Raw genomic sequence first — 21822 nt, 5'->3', positions numbered from 1 at the left:
TCGGTGCACGCCGGGTTTGGGGTTCGCTGGGTCTCGGGGGTGCGTTGGATTCGGGGTGCGCTGGCTCTCAGGAGGCGCACCGGGCTCGGGGTGCGTTGGACTCGCGTTACGCTGCGCTCCGGGGGTGCGTTGGGCTCGGGGTGCGCTGGGCTCAGGGGATGCACCAGGCTCGGGGCGCGTTGGGTTCGGGGTGCGCTGGGCTCCGGGGTGCCCCAGGCTCGGGCTGTGCTGAGCTCGGAGCGCGCTGGGCTCAGGCTGCACGCTGGATTCGGGCTGCGCTGGGCTCGGGATGGCCCGGGCCGGGCGCAGGGCGCTGCCGGGCCGAGCCGTGCTGTGGTACGGGCGGCGCTCGGGGCCGCTGCGCTCCGCCCGCCCGGCGCTCCTGGCCGCTCTCCGCGCTCGGTGCCGCCCCGCCGCTCTGTGCCGCGCCGCGCTCGTCTCGCTGGCCGCGCTGGGCGGGCCTGGCGGAGCCATGGCGGCCGTGCGGGGCCTGCGGATCTCGGTGAAGGCGGAGGCGAGCACGACGGCGGCGGAGCCGCGCGGCGCCGAGCCCGAGCCCATGGAGGTGGAGGAGGGCGAGCTGGAGACCATCCCCGTGCGGCGCTCGCTGCGGGAGCTCATCCCGGTGAGCGGCCAGACCGGCGGGCGAGGAGGGGCTGCGTCCGGCTTTGGGGGTGTCTGAGCGCTCCGGGAGGGCTTTTGGGGAGATTCCCGGGAAAAGCGGGGATGGGGGAGCGGGGATAGCGGGGGACTCGGGGGTGAGTCCTGCGGAAGCGGGCGGGACGTGCTTGGGAAGGAAGGGAATAAAGGAGGCGGTGGAGAACAGGATTTGGGGTGCAGCGTTGGGGTGTGCAGGAGGCTGTGGGTGGGGAGCGTACAGGGAATGTTTGGTGCAGGAAACACAGGGAATTGCTGGAGCAGGGCACGGGCTGACCGCGGGATAGCAGAGCTGGGAGTGTGGCTCTGATCAGTGGGCTTTGAGGGTTTCCTTCCCCATGTTTTTCTGCCCTTTTTCATTCTCGCTAATTGTTGCTGTACAAGTTTTAGTAGGATTAAGTGTAGCACTTAAAACGGGTCACAGTTCTAAAATCCTAAGTAGTCTCTTGCTCTCAAAACTTGGGTGGAAATTGCTTTGGAAGCTAATCTTTAATTAGCTGCTCTACCAACGTGCTTGTGCTTCTACCCAACATGTGGCCTGAGACAGCAGCCTGCTCTACTTCCTTGTGCTCCGTGAGTCAACCTCACACACTGGGGGTTTTCAACTTTAAAAACCATGTTTGTTTTGCTTTTCTTTTTCTAGTAACTCCGAACATTTGGCAGCATTAGAGGAATTTTGATGCTGTTACTAAGAAAAGCGGTTGGCTTGTGTGTGTGCTTTGGTCTTTCTAAAATGAGACTAACCTACTTCTAGAAATGGTCTTTTAGCCACGGTAATTACTGCAGCACAAGTGTAAAGAACACATTTTCTCCTAAAGAAAGCAAGAGGTGTTCTTCCAGCTTCAGACTTTTGCCAGCTGAGGGTGACACACTGAAGAGGTGCCATTTTACAGATACAAATGATGGAGGGCACAAAATTGGGTCATTGGTCCAGGGGCTTTAGTCCATCTCTGAGTTCAGCAGTCCTGACTGATGGACAGGAAACTTGTAGGTTTTTATTTCCCCAGCATTCACCATTTTTACCCTGGATCAGTATCACCTGGTGTTTCACCTTGGTATTTGGAATTTGGGATTGAAATAATGATAGGAGTAGAAAGCTACTTGTTGAATTGTGGCTGTGGCTTGGTGTTCTCACTTGTTGAGATTAAAAGGTGCAAACTGACATTTCAGTAGTCAGGTATCACTGTTAAATATGCTCATGTTTTACGAGGAAACTATACCCAAAACCAAAATTGTGGAAGCCTTAATTTGGAAGGATATTTGATGACTTCCCTGTATTGCTGAGAGAGTAAAACCTTGGCAGCAGCTGGCATAGAAACTAAATTTTGTCAAAGAAAAGAATCCTTACAGCAAGGGAAGTTTTTGGTTCAGTTTATGTGGTTTCACTTTCACTAACATCAGAGAAAGTTACTGGTTTTGTGCCTGTCTGTCTGGGGATATAGCTTGGATCAAGGAAAAGAGGATCTATTTCGTACAGAAATGATCAGTTGTTTGTTTTTTGGTTTTTTTTTCCGGTATAACAAATGTGTTGCTTTCAGTACCCATTGAGATTTCATCACCATTTTGCTTTGTTCCAGGACACCAGCAGGAGATATGAAAACAAAGCTGGAAGTTTCATTACTGGCATAGATGTAACCTCCAAGGTAATTTTTGAGCTATGGCTCCTTCAACATTTTGTCATTTTTGCCACTGGACAGGTGGAACCATTTCATTTCTTTCTTCCCCAACGTGCACAAAGGCTTAGCCTGGTGTTCAGACAGCTGGCAGGAATCACAGTGTGTGTTCCAGAGAGCCAAAAACCTGTAATGCTTCCTCATAAAATCTGGAGAACAAGGAGCTGCTCAGTTTCCAAAACTGCACAAGTTACAGCTCATGAGCTCATGAGCTACTTAAGAGGAGCCTGAGTTGCCACTCTAAAACTAGAGCCAATTCTCCAGTGTTAAATTCGTGCTCAGAGACACAAATTCACACTTTTGTATATATTAAAAAAACTGGGGAACAGCTCTATAATCTTAAACTATGAATTCTGCCTGTGGTAGAAATGCTTCTTTTAAAAGAGGGTTTTTTTATATTTGTGAGTAAGGAAAAGCTCATGTTACTGCTCCATCATGGAGTCTCTGCTGTCCAGAACACCTTGTTTTCCATTCATCTTGATTCCCATTGCTGGACCTACACAAAAACTGTTCTGTGCTACAGCAATTTCTTGGTGAATTATTTCTACATCTAAAACCTACAGATCTCAGAATTAACAGAATTATTAATAAAAATTGTTGCTGTCTGGGAGATTTTAAGCATCCTTCAGTGCAGTTTGTTGAGGAGGCTCCTGATCCCTGTTTTGAGTGGATTGTTTTGCACTTTGCAGGAAGCAATTGAGAAGAAGGAACAAAGAGCCAAACGCTTTCATTTCCGGGCCGAGGTGAATCTCGCCCAGAGGAATGTGGCTCTGGATCGGGACATGATGAAGAAAGGTAGAGTTCATCCAGCAGTCAAGAGAAGACATCCTTTTGTTTACTTCCTCACAGTGGCTTGACTTGATTGATCCTCCAATGTTTTGTGCGTTCCCAGAGGTTTTTCCAGATCACTGCCAGAAGAAATTGCGTTGGGTTTTTCTCACCTTTTCGTTTGAATGTCATTATTTTTTAACCTATTTGACACTTGCCAGTTCACTCCTTGTTTTACCAACCCCAGGACAATTTCTGTGTGCCTTATTTACTAGTGCTGCATGCCCAGGATTGATCTTCTGGATCAGTTCTGCTTTAAAGTCATGTAAAAACCAACCCTGGAGCACTGTGTGGATACACGTGGAGCACTCAGTGTCCTGTGCATGGGGAGATCAGAGTCTGTACACACAGTGAAGCTGGAATATCAGCCAGGAGATGTGTGCACAACAGATTGGTGCTTTTGGCACCCAGTTAGTTCTCAAGGCTTTTTTTTTTTCCAACTGGCAGCTTGGAACCTCAAAGCCTGGCCTGTGACAGCTCCCCATCAGGTGATACCAGTGGCAGTGCTTTGTGCAGGGCCTTGTTTTGTTCTGGCTCTTTAGTACTCAATGATAGCACTTTGGCAGTGTTTAAACAGAAAAAAAATGTTTTTCAAGCTGTTTGGTTGCTGTAGAGTCTCTGCATCCACCAGTGCTGTAATCTCTTTTAATTCTCAATTTACTAAGGTTTTATACAGGGGAAGAATAAATAAAGTTATGGTGTATGTTTCAGTTAGTTCCAATTTAATTGAAAGTATTTGCTTTATAAACCCATATGCTACTAATCTGAAAGCTTGGAATAAATTCCAGCTTTGTGTTTCTTCCTCATTATAGCAATTCCTAAAGTGAGACTGGACACCATTTACATTTGTGGAGTGGATGAGATGAGTACCCAGGACATCTTTGCCTATTTCAAAGAGTATCCTCCTGCTCATATCGAGTGGCTGGATGACACCTCGTGTAAGTAAACAGAGTATCTGTAATTCCAACTCTAATTTTTCAATACTGGTCAGAGCTGTACCTTTAAGTGGAAAAAGAAAAAAGGTCTGAAATTAGGAGCTGCTTCCTTCTTGACATATCCAAGAGAAGATGATTGAACTGTGCAGTTGGGCAGGTTGGGATGGTTTTATGCAGAGGAGGAGCAGACCTGTTGCCATATTTGTTTAGTGCATGCTCCAAGAGAAGTGGGTGGGTGGAAGGAGGTGGCAGCTGGATGTGATTTCCATAGATTGGAAAAGGAATGTCTGTGCACATGGCAAGGGCTGTTTTGGGGAGTGAGGTTGCCAGCAAGATCAAAGGTGGTTGAGAGTTGTGCTCTCCTCGCTGATACTGAGGGCTGCTTTTTGCTACATTTGGGTGCTGGCTCATGGAACTGCAATACTCTGAGATTGTCATTTATGCCTACAAACCTGAAATCATACAAAAAGAAATAGGAGCCAGTGCAGGTTTTCCAAATTGCTGGAAACTTACTGACAAGCATGGCTGAGAGCTGAGAATCAGCAGCTTCATTCTCTGGAGTGACCCTGACGAAATCATGTTCCAGTGTAAATTTGGTGTTCTACAAAATACTGATAACCTTGAAGTCACTCTGTGTGACAGTTTGATGTACTGGCACAAGCTGGCAGAAAATTTGAAACCCAATGAGCCCTGGGTGGGTAATTGCAGTGCAGAGCTGCTGGATGGACCTGTGCTGATGCATGGGTTTGGAAATGCTCAGCTGAGCTCTGTATCTCGGGCTGCATTTCTAAGATGGTCTGTTTTCTTTTTCTTGAGTGCTACATGAGTGAATTAATGTGAAAATTAAGGCTTCAGGGTTGTTACAGTACTTTACACTTCTACAGTTATTACACATATTTTTTAGGGATAATTTTCACTCTGTGTCTGAATTACCATCTCAGCTGCACTTGGTGAAAATATCAAGAAAAAGCTTTGTCTTTTCAGCATAGATTTGAATCACAGCAAAAACTTCAATGTTCCCAACTGAATTACATCTCAAGGTGACTTAGTGCAAAGGTGAATTTAGTGTTCTATGAAATCATAAAGGTTCTGAAGATTTGGAGCTGAGGAGTCAGACTGAAAAAAATGAAAATGTATTAACCAATCATTGAAGTTAATTATCTGGGTGTTCTTCACCTTGTAATTAATGTCTGTTTGAGTAATTTAAGAGAGAATCTCTTTGTTTTGGGTCACTGTACAGTTTTCTTCATATCTGAATCTACTCTGCCTAACAGCAGAACAGTGACATTTGTTGCTGTATTTACACCAAGTGCAGAAAGCTTTTGTTCAAATCCTGTTTCTCAGCGGTTTTAACTCTTTCAACAGCTATGAAATGCCTTTAATTGGCCCAGTAAGTTATATTTTAGTACCATCTGCTGATAATTAAGACACATCCTGAATGATATTGTTCACCTGGGTACTCTATAATCTGTGCAAAGGGCTTGAGCAGTCTCCTATTTCCCCCCATTTTCCTGCTTTTTGGAAAAGATTAACAGAATTCCACCGTAAAGTCCAAGGTTCTGTTAAGTTGCCAAAGGGGAAAAAAATCCAGGCTTCATTCCTGCCCCCTGCTGCTCCCTTAATCCCATTTGTGTGGGAACACATGGATACACTGACCCTGATCCAGTGCTCTGATTTGCTGTGCTCAGGAAGCCTCTGAAACCTATGGTGGTGCATTACAATGATTTTGAATTTTTGATCAGCTCTTGTGCTTTGTAATAAGCTGAAAATTGTGTGTCCTCCAGCTTGTTAGGTGTTTTGAAGAATATGCCTTTCCCTGCAAGAGATCTGATGCCTTTTCTGTAATTTCTGAATTTTTTGTCACTAATTTCCCTCCAGCAAGGCAGGGGATGTGACTGCTTGGTGACACGAAGTGCATTTGGGTTTTGTGTGTGTTTTATGTGTCACAGGTAATGTGGTCTGGCTCGATGAAGTGACAGCAACACGGGCTCTAATAAACATGAGCTCCCTGCCTGATCAGGAGAAAACAAAGAGCAGAGAAAACCACGAGGAGAAGACAGCTGAGAAAACCAAGAAAGGTAGATTGAGATATGCAAACACAGACATCATCTCATTAAATCAATGAAACTTTAAACTTCTGCTGGGGCATCGCATTACCTAAATTACTGAAGGAGCTTCTATCATATAGTTGCAGGTAAATGTATTCTGCCACTTTAAAAAAGGCTTTCATCTTGGAAACCTTTTGAAGAAGCTGCTTCTTAAAAGGTGGGTTGGAGTCAGACCAAAAGCAGTCATTCAGTCGATACTGAACGTGTTAGATGAGGCTGATACTGAGAGCTGGTATTTATAGTGGTGCACAGAAATAGCTCTGTGTGATGTGCCCACAAAGGCAGGGAAAGTGGGCAAAAAGCAGGTGTGAGAAAATGGCCTATTTTTAAAATGCCACAGCTAATTCCCTTTCTGGTGCACCACCGGTAGATCCTTCACACCAACGTGACAGTGCAGCACTTCTCCAGGGTGTGGATCAGCTCTAAATTTGGCTGGTGGGCTTTTAGGAAAGAAGTTATTAAAAGGTTGGTTATAAAAGAGCAGAGCAGCAAAAGCACATCTCAGTGTCTCAGTGATAAGTCTGCTACCTGAATGCCTGGGATTGTAAATTTATTTTCCTTTTCTCTGTGGAAGTTTTCAAAGCAGCATTTTGCTGCCTGAGGATTGTTTTGCTCTCAGGCTGCTGTGAGGTTGCTGTGGTTGCAGGTGGTGTATCAGGATACAGAGCAAAAAGAGGTTATATTTATTAACTTTACCAGAGATTTTGCTTAAAAATGCTATATATTACCTAAAAGCAAGTATTCAGTCTTTCTGTTAGGTATCTGCAGTGCTTCCAAAAGCCCTTCTGGGAAATTTAGTGTTTAAGGCTTTGCGAACTTGTGGATCCTTCTAATTCCCCCCCTTTTCATGCTGCTTTTCTCCACAATTCAGTGGCTCCTCAGCCATCCACATGACTTTAATTTTGGCCAAATGTGGATAAAGCTTCGAGTAAGGCTTGTTATGAAACTTTTGGAGATTAGGGACATTGCTTAAATGGAGCATAAATATATGTATTTAATCCTGCTCGCTGCAAATTGCATATTCTATTATCGTTACACCGCATCTGAAAATAAGAACTGTCATCTGAATTACTCCTGTTCTGCTGGAAAAGTGGGATATTAGAGAAAGTACAGACTGTTCAATTACATCTTAAGGTGTGAGATGCATGCAGATACCCTAGAATCATCTGGCTTGGTTACATTCCTTTTTTTTAGATAGGAATTTCAGGGCTGTTTAGACATTGAGCAAAGCAAGAAATTGGTCTTTACTGTGAGAAGCAGGAGAAGCTTCTAATTTGTGGGGGGAAGAAATGCATGAATACTGTCCCTGATGGAACTTAATTATTCAGGTTTGAATTTGAGTAATTTGTTTACCTACATTCTCTCCTTGGTTTCAGTTTGGTTAATTGTGCTTTATTATTTTCACTCAGGAATATTCTCAGGATCTTTTGAACAGCTGCCACTCTATACTTTAAGTTTTCAAGTCTATTGTCAGATGAGATCTAAGATAAGGAACTCTGAAATATAGGAGAGGTTTTTTTTTTAATCTTATGCCTATGAAGTACTTTGAGATCCTTGCAAAAGACACTGGCACATCTTTTTGATATGGACACTTCATAGCTGTCCATATTCATTACTTTTTTACAATATTTTATTTCCTGGGGACTTGAGAAAAAGATCAGTATGAATTTTCTTAACACTGAACTAAAAAGAACTGTGAAAAATCTAAGCAGCTCACAATTCCAGCAGTTCTGGAAGCATGCGCTTTTTTATTAGTTATTTCACACCAAAATTAAGTCACTACAGTTATTTCTTTTTCCTTTTTACTGCTCTCTCTTGCTAAGCTTTTGATCATTAACCTGTTCTACACTGTTAGTATTGGATATTTGTAGGCATTCTGAAAGGAGATGGAAGGAAATAGGCTTTTATGTGCCTTTTAGTGTCTTGGCCTTGCTGATCTGTGCCAGGCAGTGCTGTTTCATTTGCTTTCAAAGAATTAAACTAATGCTGCACATGTGCTGCTGCAGGCACAGGGCTCTGGATTGCACTGTGTGCTCCACTTCTCCATAGGCATTTGATTATTCCAGGAGAAAGGAAAACACCTTCAGGCTGATCTCAGACAACGTAGGTAATCATGAATCAAACAAGACAGACACACTATAATGGAGCTTCGTTTTGTTTTTTGTTTTTTTTTTTCCCCAATTATTTTCCTTAGAAAAACAGGAGGAAAGCTCTGGTGATGAGACAGAAGAAGGCGAGGTTGAGGATGACAATCCCAGTGATGTGGAGGTCAGTACAGAGTGCAGAACATTGCTGTGGAAGTTTTGCTCTGGCTGGTGTGGAGTTTTCACAGCATTTTAGGTTTACATTTACAATGCACAAGTTAATTATCAAAATACATTAGGTGGGGAGGGAGAGGGAGTGCAGGTGTGCTGTGGGTGATAATACCAATGTAAGAATGTTTGGTTAAAATAGATTTTTGAGGAGTTTAACAGTGAGCCTGGCTTCTCTTTTCTGCTGAGAGGAGGCAATGAAAGAACAATGATGGAAGGCAATGCCCTTTCAGCAGGGAAAGTGCTCAGAGACCAGCAGGATTTAGGCTGCCCCTGGATCTGTGGGAATGAGCACACACATTGATGGCCTGGCAGCAGTTTAATCTTCACTGGCTGAGTGTATAATAGGTGTGATTAGGATTTCCTTTAGGAATGGCTCAGTGAACACTCCTGCACCATGGAAGTCAGAATTGTAGTTTCTGTAAAGCAGCTCTAAATGAAAAAGAAAGGTTTTTAGTGTGTGAGGGCATGAAAACCTGTTAGTAAAATCATTTAGATATGAAACGAGGAAAAAAGTCAATTTTTTCACTGTCCAAGCTGTGCTATTTGTTTTCTGCATTTCAGTCAGTAATACAGAGTCATTTGACAATTACTGGATTTAATAATCCGAGTTGATGTTATAGACCAAGAGAAGGAAATATTTTAAATTTTCAGAGCAATTTACGTTAAAAACTAACATGAATTTGTTAAAAAAAATAAAAGCAGAGTTCATTTGAACAGCATTTTGAAAGTAACTTTCTTAATAATCTGATTGCTTCTCTGCAAGCAATCCTTTTTTTGTTGAACAGTCATATTATTTTTGAGTCCAAAATACCTTTTTTGCCCCCAAAGTTGGATGCCCTCTCCCAAGTAGAAGAGGATTCTCTCCTGCGTAATGACCTTCGCCCTGCCAATAAACTGGCTAAAGGAAACAAGCTATTCATGAGGTTTGCTACTAAAGGTAAATCACCACCTTAACAAGCACAGGGAATTCATTGCTTCTTGTAGTTTTGGTTGTTGGCTAATTCATGGCTCTAAGTACCTAATTCTTACTGAAAATTGTTCATTTTTTTGCTGATTGTTAGGTGTTAAGATTTTGCCATAAATCCACATTTCGTGTGTCAGTTAAATCCAGTTTGAGTTGTATGAAAATTACTGTACTTGGAAATTGTATTTTGGGCTCAGAGAATTCTTCCAAATAACCATGGAATAGTTTTTATGATGCCTTTTTCCAGGGGTAAATTCCACATTTTATACGTATGGATTTAACTTAAGATGTCAATAAGGTATTAGTGGAAATTATTGCCAAATACTTATTTTATTGATGAGTAAAATGAAAATCCATACAATTTCTGGACCATGCAGGAAGTGCCACTTACATAAAGAAAAGAAAGGTGATGAGGAAGGTGAGGAGAGCCTCCAGCAGTGACAGGGGCATGCAATGCTCTTTTAAACTGATCTGTAGATTCCAGTCTCCCTGGAATTAAGTTTCTAGACACAAATAAAACTGTGGTGGTAGGAGAAATTCCAGAGGTGTCAGCAAAACTGAATCCTTCATGGAGGAGGAGCATGAAGTCATGCTGAATTTAAGGCATACTCAGTGTGACTCTCTGTGTCTTTGGATGGTTATTTGTTTTTATTCAGTTGTATTCTGAGAGGGAAAAATTCCTGTAATTTATGGTTTTTTTGCAGATGACAAAAAGGAGCTGGGAGCTGCAAGGAGAAGCCAGTATTACATGAAATATGGCAACCCAAATTATGGAGGCATGAAAGGAATTCTTAGCAATTCTTGGTGAGTGTTGGACAGAGGAATTTGGGACATTGCAGGTAATTGGACAAGCTAATCAAAACTGCTTTAATTTGTGGATTTTCTGCTCAGTAGATGCTTCAGTGTAAATAATATTTTTGCGACGTGAGTGTGAATTTACAAGGGGAATTTTCTCACGAAAACAAAGATTCAAAACATTCAGACCACATCTCTGCCATAAATGTGTGTCTGCTGTTAAAATCAGTGATAATTCCACACCCTTAATCCAGGATTTAGGGTTTGAGCCTATCATTCCAGTGCCAGGAATGTCATCCTCTCTCTGGCCTTGCAGGAAAAGAAGGTACCATTCCCGCCGAATCCACCGGGATGTCATCAAGAAGAGGACACTGATTGGGGACGACGTTGGCTTGACTCCTCCCTATAAACATCGGCACTCAGGTGACACTGGTGGCACTGGGACAGCCCTGTGGGGACACTGGGATGTGGAGGGCTGGGCAGGATCAGCCTCACCAATCCTGTGGGAAGTGTGGAAGTTTTCTTGAAAAAAATAAATCTGAATCCCATTTGAAGAGTTTACAGGAAATTCCTGAGGCAGAAGCTCTGTGCTGCTAGTTGTTTCCCAAAATAGCTGCTGCTTTTTATCTGGTTATTTTTCCCTTAAAAATTTAGGGCATGGGGAATGTAGCATGAAAGGCTGAAAGTAGGGATGAATGACTTCTTCAGCCTTCTTGGCAATTTGTCATATTTGCTAAGTCAATTCTTGCAGTCCATGGGAAGCAACCTCTGGATGTAGAACAATAGAAAATTCTGTTAATTAGGCTCGAATATCTTCAATTACTGCCTAAGGTAGGAAACTAATGGCTGTAAAAATATGACATAAGTGTGAGTGGCCTGTTGAAAATACAGCCATGGATGTATTGAATCTCCTGGAAGATTTTCTGTGTTGGTTATGCAGTAGTTTCTGTAGAGATGCCTGAATGGTGGTGATGACTACACTGAATTTGTTTCTATTTAAATCAGTGTCAGTGATGAATTCATAATAATGCTACCTGTGTTCTTTTTGGCATTGCTGCTTGCAGGACATGAAAGGATTATTGCAGAGCCTGCAGCTGGCACATTAAACCCTCAAAATCCTAGGAATTGTGCTTAGCTCAGGAAGGAAGAGTTGCATTTGTACTTTAATTACTCTGTCCAGCTTTATGCTTGGCCAGGCCTCTGAGGCAGTGAACACCAGGGACATTTTATCCTGTGGCACTTCTACTCCACTTAGGCTATTCTGGAATATTGATTCCACTTTAAATATTTGGCAAACTCTTCTCTCCAAGGAGAGAGAACTACTTAAAGACCTACAGGAGATCATGAATTACAGTCAGGTGGAGCTTTTTCAGTTTGCCTTTCAAATACTTCAAAATTGAACTGATCAGAATGACTGTCTTGCTGCAGGCTTGGTAAATGTGCCAGAAGAGCCCATAGAGGAGGAAGAGGAGGAGGAGGAAGACCAGGACATGGATGAAGACGACAGGGTGGTGGTGGAGTACCGGGATGAGCTGCAGGCTTTCAAGCAGTCGCGGGAGCGCAGCGCCGCCAGGAGATCCAGCGCCAGCGCCTCCGACTCGGATGAGATGGACTACGACCTGGAGCTGAAGATGATATCCACCCCCTCGCCCAAAAAGAGCATGAAGATGACCATGTATGCAGATGAGGTGGAGTCGCAGCTGAAAAATATTAGGTACAAGTTTCTAATTCTTTAAAAGTGTGGGTGAGAAAGTTTTCCTGGTTTTAGTGGCAGCGCTGTCGAAGCTTGAGGGCAAACTGTGGAAGCTGCTTTGTAATTTTGTGGTAGATATTCTAAAAGGCAATAGAGAAATTAGGCTTTTAATAGAATTAACATTCTTCTTTTGCAGATCTCTCTATCCTTGCTTATTAGTGATGAAACTCAAAGTAGAATCAATAGAAATTTATGCAAACAACCACAATTAACAGGGAGAAATAACTTCTCTTTCTGTTTTCTCTTTACCCCTTGCTCTTTTTCTCAGAAAGAAAAGTAGCCCTTAATTATTGATGGGAAAAAGGAATTTGTGTTCATTATGGCAGATCAATAAAATAACTTTAACACACATCTCTTCAGTAGGATGGTTGTACTCATTATAATGTCAATAATTTTGAGGCTGCTTATCTGCTCTGAATTTTGACCCAGAGGCACAGCCTTAAGGAGGCAAACCCAGTGCCTGCCTTGAAATGGATACTGAGGTATTCATGGGATTATTGTTAAATTTAAGATTGTCACTGAAACAGCTTCTAAGCAATGTTTTTACCTCTTTATCTCACCAGTGAAATCCTGATATTTTCTGTGCTGTAATTTTCCATACAAGAAGACTTCAGAACTATACTGGATTTAATTTCATTGAAGGGACATTAAATCTATGGTTTCTTTTAGGAATTCCATGCGAGCAGACAGCATATCCACCAGCAACATCAAGAACAGGATTGGCAGCAAAGGATCCTTGGAGAAAGTTGCAGATGTGAGGCTCCTGTTGGAAGAGAAACGTCAGAATAACTCTGGGCCACGGCAGCTAAACAGCACTGTAAAATCAGGTAATTCTGTCACTTATTGCTGGGCAGCATTGTCACTAAAATATATTCAGCTCACATCTGTGCTCCACTGCAGATAAACTCTGCATTCACAGTTTTTCCTCACTGAGAGATTGAGGTGGAAATTGCTTTGGGGAAAAAATCAAGTATACTTCAGTGAAAGCTTTTTTAGTGATGTTTATTTCCATCCGTTTTCTTTGCCTCTATTTCCCCCCACTTTGCCCTTGATTTGCTGCCTCTTTTTCTTTGTGTGACTGAGAAAAACAGCACATAGGGAAGCTCATGCACCAAATCAGATGTGAAATTCTGACTACACTTACATGAAAGGATGGATTAAATGAATATAGACGTTTTTTGCAATTGCAGGGTTTATTTCTGAGCTTAACTGACTTGTTTCCTTGATTTACATGTGTATAATTTCAGCTACTTCTGACATATGTAATATGACTGATGAGTGAAAAATGCCTTTTTGTGTCAATGGAATGTCAGAGTTAGGTTTGGATATTTTACCCCTCCTGCCCATTTTGGATCTCTGACAAGTTGGCACATGGTCCTATAATTCCCTTTGTCTTCATATTTTTGTCTTTTGGACAGAGCACAACTTGAAACATTAAATGTCAAATTTATTGCCAAAATAGAAATGAAATCTGGATAAATTGTATTGCAAAAATTGCCAAGGACCGAATTCTGAGTATGACAGACAAATGAAAAAACAAAAGAAAAGATAAAACCAGAGTATCTGTCTATTCTCAATAGTGAATGAGCATAAACTGAGCTGGCAGAGGCAGAGTAAATGCAATATAATTTTTTATTTTTTGTCATTTTAATCACTGAAAACATCCCCAGATGTGAGGCAGAGGCTGGGAAAAAGGCCACACTCTCCAGAAATCAAACCTCCGAGCAGTACCTGTGCTCCTCGCCGAGAACCAATCTCAGATGTGCACAGCAGGCTGGGAATCCCCAAACAAGATGTCAAAGGCCTCTACTCTGACACCAGAGAGAAGAAATCAGGTTAGTTCTGTGCACAGAATGGGCTACTGCAATCCCTTTGGTTCTGGAGTCTGAGAGAAATTCCAGCAGAAAGCAGAATGAAGGAGTGAAGTTGAATGAGATTCAAGATAAATTGGGAGATGTTTGTTCAGAGCTTTGGAATCTAAATGCAGGTGGAAGCTGGGGATTTTTGTGAGCATAATCAGTTCCATGCCAGACATTAAGGTGGGAGGAGCATGGGGGCTTGGAAGAGATGCAGTGAATTTAAGAATTGGTTCCTTGACTTTTTCTCTTAGTCCTGTCTGGTTTTTTTAAAAACAAAATGTTTGTTTTTTCATCTGCTTAGGTAATTTATGGACCAGGTTGGGGTCTGCTCCGAAGACACAGGAAAAGACTCCAGAGAAGCCTGAAAACTCTGTGGCATCTCCAGAGGAAGATGACTCAGAGCTCCAGAGGGTTTGGGGTGCTCTCATCAAGGAAAAAGAACAGTCCAGGCAAAAAAAGTGTCGCTTGGATCATTTACCCTCCCTACAAATCGAGATCAGCCGGGAAAGCAGCTCTGGCTCGGACTCTGAATCATGACTGATTCCACAGCCTGATCCTCGAGGTTGTGATCTGCAGCATGGCAGGATTCCCTTTGCCCCAAAGCTGGACACTGGCAAAGACTCTGCAGTGAAGGTTCCAGAAGTGTCTCTGTTCCTTTTCTACAACAAGAGAGGCATAAACCACTTGAAACCTAAAGCAATGACCTTTGTCTGCAGTCTGTGGTTGGCCCTGTGCTGTGTAGGGCATTGTCATCTATGTTTATTACAGCAAACCTGTAGTGAATTGTAGCAAAACATTTCCCCCTCCCCTGAGCTTTGAACTTCAAAGATGAGGCAGAAATGCTCTGTATTTTTAAGGAGACCTTTTCTGTTCTTAGTATTTTCATCGTGGAGGCTTTTAACAAAATGTTTTACACACTTCATCCAAAGAACAGGGCATTTTTGTGAGCAACATCATTGCCTTGCCCTTCTGGCCCTTACCAGCACCTTCCCTTTCCTCTTGAAGTAATAACAACAAAGCTTCCTGGGTGGGCAGCCAGCAGGGATAAAGCATGAAGGGATTGATCCTCACATTCCCTTCCTCCAACACACTGAATGTAAATCCAAGTTACACATTTTAGTACAGTTAAATTCCATATAGCTATCCTGGTGGCACCACCAGAATCCAAGGAATCCTCCTCATTTCCTTTGGTGAGGCCACATTCTGCTGTAGCAGGGATTGAGATGTTCAGGACTGCAAAGTTGGATGTTTGAGAATTGTGTAAACCCCCCGAGGGTTTGGGGTTTTTTTGCTGTTGTTCCATGAGGAGAGATTCTGTTCCTTTCATTCCACCTGGATGATGTTCTGAAGCAATCCAACAGCTGGAAAGCATTTTTATATTTGTGAGAATCTTCCCGTTGGCCACGGTGAAAGCTCTAGTGGTGTTCTCCTCTGTGCTGTTTATCTATCTATATCTAATGGAAGGAGAAAAGGCAAACTTTAGGATCACTGTCTCCTGTCAATATTTTTGAATGTTCTTCCTGTATAGTACACGTGGATGTGGACATGGGTGACTTGTTACATTCAGCTTTTTTACCTGCACATTTTCACCTCTCCCTAGGTAGAAAAAGGGTTTGATCAGTGTGCAACTGCCTTTTTTTTTTTTTTTTTCTTTCTTGTTGCCTGTGGCATTTCTTTTGGTTGCCAGTAATTCTGAGTGAGGAATAATGCAGCACATCACATTCAGGTAAACAACAGGTAGCAAAAGCATTTTAATAGTCTGAAATTCATCTGCATTGTCCCTTTATCCTTGGTTCTGTCAGTCCAAAATGTCTATGAACCTCTTGTCTGCTTTTTAACAAGCTAACGTTTCCTTTTTCTTTTTTCTTTTTTTTTTTTTTTTCCCTATTTTTGTACTAAGTTGAAGTAGGTTTGAGGTTTCAGCAAAGAGTCTGCAATTAACTTTTCTTACTGCTTTTATGATGTGTGAGAATAGCAGCATGGAACAGTGACTGGAGGGGCAATCTGGGGGCTGACCAGGCTTCAAGCCTTACGATTTCCTTGTTTTGTGACACTCATCCTTGATTTTATATTTAGTTATTGACTATATAAATGTCTCATAAAAGTACTGTTGAGAGAAACGACTGCAATGTCTGATCACTGTAATAACTCATTTTAAACGTGTGCTTTGATTAATATCCCCTCCCCAAGCTTTCCCACAGAATCACACCCAAACCACACCCATCTCTCCAGATCCTGATAAAATTTATTTAACCAATGTCTTTTTGCCAGTAAACCTTTGTGTTGTGTTACTGCTTTGAATCCATTGTGACCTTTCCTTTTCCCCGAAGGATGTTGGAATCAATCCACTGATCAGTGATTATTGGGAACCCTTGCACTGTGTTTCCATGTCAATATTGCTAATTTGAGCCTGGTGAAGGATAAACTCATGGGGATAGAGGATCTCTTTAACTGATCTAAAAAAATCTAAATTAATGGATGTGTGAAATCATGGCCTGTGTTGCAGGAAAAGGCACCCTTAACTCTGGTTCTGCCTTCCAGGTTGGGTTCTGTGGTTTTGGGGAGGGTTTGTGTGTTACTCAGCCCCACAGTAGCTTAGCTGCAAGAAAAATAAAAGTTTATTGTTGAAGGGACCTGTGGAGAGGGTTTTGTAATGGAGTGGTTTTGCTTTTTCATGATGTACAGAGAAGCCTAGAAAGGTGGTGCTTCAGGACTTCTTTCCAGCTTTGGGCTTCCTTAGTGACCTGAGGAAGAACTGCTGGGTTTTGGTAATTAAATTGAGCACTGAATTTTAAGTGAATGTGTTTTCCTCAACGTTTTAACTTCAATCTGGTTGCTCAAGAGAGATTTTGTTCCAAGTCCCCTTCCCTTTGTGCTCAGCTGTTTAATCCTTAGCTAACATCATTTTTCACTGAATTCCCAGCTATTCTCACCTCCAAGAATTTGATGCCGAAATTATTTGATAGGGAGACACGGGACCTGTGTACTTCTCTAAAATATATGTTGAGAATTGCAAGAAAGTTGGCTTTGGAGGATGTGTGCCTCGGAGGAAAAACTGAATTTGAGGGCTTTGGTACAAGACCACCCGAGTCCTTCTTGCAGGAAGCTTTTGCCGTTTGGAAAATGAGTATTTTTGATAAATATTTCTTCAGGCTGACTGACCACCTGCTGTTGAGGGTGAGATTTTAAAGCAAAGGTGGCTTTGTGTTTTTAAAACAATGGCTGATGCCTTTAACAGGGACAAGGAAAGTCAAACACCCCTATTTTCAGTTCCACATGACACCATGTGAAAAGCACGGAACTTTTATTTAAAACCAGCTGTTCTGTTCTAAATGAAATCACTTCGAGCTCTCCAGTTTTCCTGAATCGCTCCCCACACGGGCAAGCCTGCTGCCCCCCGGGGGCCACACGAGGGTCCCTGCCCGGGCTGTCCCTGCCCCGAGGCGGTGCCTAAACCCGGGTTTGGGCCGGACATTCGGGCTGGTGTTTGCCGGAGATCCGGGCTGGTGTTGGCAGCCGCGGTGTGAGCGATCCCCAGGCTCGGCTCGCCGCCTTCCCTCACAGCGCGCACGGCGGGAAATGGAAGGCGCGCAGCACCCCTGCCGGTGGAGCAGTGGCACAGCCCACCCCCCTCGCCGCGGGGTGGTACGGCCCAGGGCTTTATAACCAGCCGCCGGGGGAGTTCGCGCCCTTTTACCTTGCGCCCATTGAGCTTTTGGAAGGTAAGGGACGGGCGGGCGGAGCCGCGCTCAGGGCTGGGATCTGGGTCTGCCGGGATCGGGGCCTGCCGGGTGGGCAGCGGCGAGGCGCAGGCCCGGCTTGCCGATCAGAGCGCCCGTACCATTGAGCGAGCTGAAGCGAGGGCTCACCCCCAGCTGTGCAGTGGTAGCGGCCGCCAGGCCTGCCGGGCCGCGCGGCTGGGCCGCACCATTGGAGGTGCGGGGGGTGTGCGGCCTCGCGGCGGCTGACGGCCCGTGTTCCCCTCAGGCGGCCATGGCGACACTGCGAACCCTCCGGCAGCGCCGGGAGCCCGCCGGGGCCGCCGAGACACCTCCCCGGTGAGTCGGGAGCGCTCGGCTGGGCCGGGGCTGGGTGTTCGAGGCACGGCTGCGGTGGGTGGAGGATCACACCATGGGGATCACACACTGCCCTGCCCGGAGCTCCATGAGGGCTGTGCGGGTGACGCTGCTGTGTGCAGTGCTCAGAGCCACCGCTTTCCATCGGTTTTATGGCGCTGGTTCAGTAATCAGGGCTCCTTTTTTGATTTTTCGATGTGCCAGACCCGTTCTGTGCAATAAAAATTACAGGCACAGTTCTGGAGTGTTCGCAGTTTAATTTTAAAAATAGTGCCGCTAATAAATGCACGCTGCATTCCTATGCTACTTTAAAGTTAAATACTAATGAACTTCTTGATTAAAAATTACTAAGAAGGGATTGTGGACTAGTATAAGGTGTCTAATATTAATATTTCAGCCATTCTTATCAACATAAACACGGGTGGAAGTCCAAGCAGAGAGTTGGTTTTGAGGGTCTGGTTTTGTTCTCGTTTTTCCTGTATGAACCTACTTTATGCTGCTCAAGAGAATTCTAGTAACACTTTTCTCGCTTTTACTCCCACAGCAGAAAGATGGCTTGAAATAAAGGGTAAGTTGAATTTTGTTTCTTTGTGGTAAGGCGTCTAAAGTTGTTAAAAAGGGTTCCAGATCCTAATGCTGATAAGTCAAAAATAACCTTAGAAATTGCATCTTAGGTTAAATAAAAACTCAACAAAACTGATTTTGTGTACACACAAGTTAATGGTTCATACAGAGAGGGGGGATTGCCCAGCTGTTTGTGATAAAAGTTGGAGTGTTTGAAGTGATGAATTTAATGAGAGGAGTTGCTGGCTGTTGATGATGATAACCCTGAATAGGAAGTGCCGTCAGATGCGAGAACTGACGATACCCTGGTTCTGGTCTGAAACACAGCTACACACGTGAGCTTAAAGCCAGGAATTCATCCTCCACACCTCAGCAGGCGACTTGCTCTTGGTGCAAAGTGCTTTTGAAACATGTGACCTTCATCTGTGCATCTGTTCCACTTCTCTGCAGAGCCGGGGCTTTCCAGATGGATGTGACACGGCAGGACTGGGGACAGCTGGCCCTCGTGGGAAGGTGAGTGATGGCTTTCAGTGCACTATATTGAATTTTATACCAGGTGAAATGCACATTGAGAACGAGGTTTAAAGGCTGTAAGGAGTTTGAGATGTATATTTTGACTTAACCTGTTTTCCTTAGAATTTTAAGCCTGATACTTATTTCCTAATATATTTAGGTAGAGCCTGCAGCTCTCTGCTGCCATGTGCTGGTTGGTTTATCCACCCGTTGATGTGAGAGCTCTTCTCAAGTCTGGAAGGCACTGAGACAGCAGGGCAGGAGAATCTGCTGGGTGAGCTTAATATTTATTGTGCTCTTAGCTGAATGTGGTGGTTTTTTTGCTGCAGTCTCAAAAATGTTTCCATGTATTCTTAGCTCCAAATGTATAATTAGTGAAGTTCTAGACAAAAAAAAACCAACTTAGTCTAAAATAAAGGCAGTAAATGTGTAAGAGCAGCTGTTGCTGCGCTGTTGAACAAAGGGATGAAGGTCTTGCTTCTTCTGCCACAAATTTACCGAATTCCCTAAAGATATCATGTGATGAAACTAACCCAAATTTGCTGGAATTACCGGCAGATTGACTGGTGGTGAGCAAAAGGTTTTCTGATGATATCTTGCTCATTAACAAATGAATTAATGCTGCTGTTGGCTGCTTACCTTAGCCCTTCTCCTGTGTTACAGGTGGTGCTGCTGGAAACATCTCCCATGGAGAAGGAACCCAAAAAAACACACCTGAGTTTCAGGATTTTGTGTAGACACAACATTTTCCTGCCTGTTACAAAATGGTAACAGTTAAAGTGTTTTATTACATGTTCATTAAAATAATTTTTTTAAACATACTGTGTTTTGTCACTTTATTGCAGTAAGGAATGACTTTGCATTCTGCAACAATTTAATAAACACGCTGGGCACTCCTGACTTGCTATAAAATGGTGAAGATGTACACAGATTGCAGTGTGTTCAGTGCAGATAATGTCAGTGGGGTTTAGTGTGGTAATTACTTGCTTTAAACAGTTTAAACAAGACACTAAGAGTGTAATTACTGCCGAGATTAGCCCTTAAATACTCTGACAGCAAGAGCTGCAAATGCAGCTGGATCTGCAGCTTGTTTCCAGCCTTGCTGTTTGTCATTTTGATCCAAAATTTGAATTCAAAGTCTGCTGCTGAGGCGAAGTTCAAGAGTTTTGGGGAATGTTGGGAGCTTGAAGGTGCTTAAATAAAGGGGAAAAAACACCATTTAAGGCCAAAACTCCTAATTAGGTTAATTACGGCACTTCTGTGCTCCTAAACATCCAAACTGATGGTTCTGAGCTTTCTGCCCACTTGGTGTCAGCAAGTGGAAGATTTTAATGTGGTTTTTAGGGTGTGTCTTTTGCAAAATGTCCTAATTAAACCAATTCCTTATGAGCCCATTCTGTGCTGAGGGGGATCACAATATTCACTGGTCAGCTCTAAGTGGGAGATTTTGGGATTGGTTTTGACTTCCTGTGGAGTTCAGGTGAAGAGCTGAGAATTTTAATTTTGGTTTCCTGGCTGGCAGAAGGTGCTGTGACTTGGTGCTGCTCCTGTGGCACCACAGGCAGTGTCCCTGTCCCTCCATGAGCACAGGTGGCTGTGCTGTCTGGAGTATAAATTGTATGAAATGTAGAATTTCAGGAATTCTCTCTAGGATTAAGCACTCAAAAAACCAGGCACAGTGTTTTTCAGAGAACAACTGGTGCTATCATGTGCAGGTAAATTAATCTGGATTTTTTTCCCCCCCAGAACTGTAATACATCCAGGGCTTAATAAAAACATTCAGCCTGGGTAATGGAGTAGGCAAAACATGGTTGGAATTAATTAGTTTATCTGAAAGGATTTGAGCAGTATGAAGAACAGGTTACTCCACTGTTTAATTAAAATTTTCAAGTTACATTCTGTTCCCAGTGTTTAATGAAACAAAACTGTTCTTGCCTGATTTTAAGAGCTTGTGTATTAGAACATGTTGACATTTCTGGTAACATGCACTGGAAATAAAAATGGTTTTAAAGCTCTCAGGAAGCACAAGGAATCCACTTTTTTTTTAAATGCAAATCTGCAGACCATGGAGGCAAAAGCAGCCACAGTAAACAGTTCTCAGTAAACAGAAATAATCAGCAAATTGTTTAATGAGCTGTTCAATTTGCTCAAGGAAGGTTTGCTGCAACTGGATTTTGTAGTTGTTTTTGCTTTCTAGTGTTCGAATTACCTCATTAAAACAGAGCAAAGTTGATGTGGGGAAACTTAAATAAACAGGAAGGAGTTTATCTGGGTTTATTGAGGATACAACTGGTGGTGTCTGTTGGAGTTAACTTCATGAGCTCCATTTTAGCATCACTTGTTTATTGTTTTAATCAGAAGCAAAGTTCCTCAGCAGGGCTCCTCTAACAGGCTGGGCTTTTGCTGAGATTAATGAGTGGAAAATGGTTATTTCTGTTAGAAAATGGTGCCTTTCAAACAAAACAAGTGTCCTCAGCATTTTACTGTGATCTTAGATGGGAGCAGAGATGATTTCATGGTGCTTGAGGGGAGGGGAAATAAAACCATTCTGTTTTGATTACATTTGGAGCACATCAAACTCCGTGTTGGGGAACAAACAGCAGACAAAAATCTGGTTTTGAAACACAATTATTTGGGATTTTCGAAAGGTTTAAAAAGAACAGTTGGCACGAATCCCTTGGCACTCAGCAGCCAACAGCCAGGGATAAATCTAAAATAGATGAAAAGATTAAAGCAGAAAGAAAGAAAATATGCAGCAAAGGAAAGAATGGCCGAGTGCCAG

At 43.1% G+C, this 21822-nt stretch overlaps 1 protein-coding gene, 1 long non-coding RNA gene and 2 other non-coding genes across 4 annotated transcripts; all 4 read left to right on the top strand.

The window, feature by feature from the left end:
• The first annotated feature begins 248 nt into the window (after positions 1-248).
• On the top strand, positions 249-16188 carry NCBP3 (nuclear cap binding subunit 3). The gene is made up of 13 exons (XM_085078193.1): positions 249-625; positions 2235-2300; positions 3020-3125; positions 3971-4096; positions 6043-6171; positions 8396-8469; positions 9345-9453; positions 10185-10284; positions 10592-10698; positions 11704-11989; positions 12698-12855; positions 13699-13863; positions 14189-16188. Exons 1-13 carry the CDS (start codon positions 290-292, stop codon positions 14422-14424), a joined length of 1998 nt encoding a protein of 665 aa, XP_084934319.1. The 5' UTR covers positions 249-289; the 3' UTR covers positions 14425-16188.
• A 1423-nt stretch (positions 16189-17611) lies between these two features.
• LOC146429088 (uncharacterized) lies at positions 17612-19857 on the top strand. The gene is made up of 5 exons (XR_014855781.1): positions 17612-17945; positions 18508-18531; positions 18978-19040; positions 19201-19314; positions 19704-19857. It is a non-coding gene; the product is annotated as an uncharacterized LOC146429088 (long non-coding RNA).
• On the top strand, positions 18776-18849 carry LOC146429090 (small nucleolar RNA SNORD49). Its single transcript, XR_014855887.1, has one exon. It is a non-coding gene; the product is annotated as a small nucleolar RNA SNORD49 (small nucleolar RNA).
• Positions 19558-19631, top strand: LOC146429089 (small nucleolar RNA SNORD65). The gene has a single exon (XR_014855893.1). It is a non-coding gene; the product is annotated as a small nucleolar RNA SNORD65 (small nucleolar RNA).
• Positions 19858-21822: the final 1965 nt, after the last annotated feature.

The sequence above is a fragment of the Lichenostomus cassidix genome, chromosome 19 (genome assembly GCF_008360975.1).
Source record: "Lichenostomus cassidix isolate B80296 chromosome 19, HeHo_3.0, whole genome shotgun sequence".
Lineage (NCBI taxonomy): Eukaryota > Metazoa > Chordata > Aves > Passeriformes > Meliphagidae > Lichenostomus > Lichenostomus cassidix.
The sequence above is the reverse complement of the archived record's forward strand: the minus strand, read 5'-3'. Positions and strand labels throughout refer to the sequence as shown.

Bases quoted from the DNA above. Each gene is read 5' to 3' on its own strand.
- NCBP3 (XM_085078193.1), top strand. From the start codon at position 290: ATGGCCCGGGCCGGGCGCAGGGCGCTGCCGGGCCGAGCCGTGCTGTGG. The intron at 8,470-9,344 runs GTCAGTACAGAG...TTGCCCCCAAAG, and splicing joins ACAATCCCAGTGATGTGGAG to TTGGATGCCCTCTCCCAAGT. The intron at 10,285-10,591 runs GTGAGTGTTGGA...CTGGCCTTGCAG, and splicing joins GGAATTCTTAGCAATTCTTG to GAAAAGAAGGTACCATTCCC.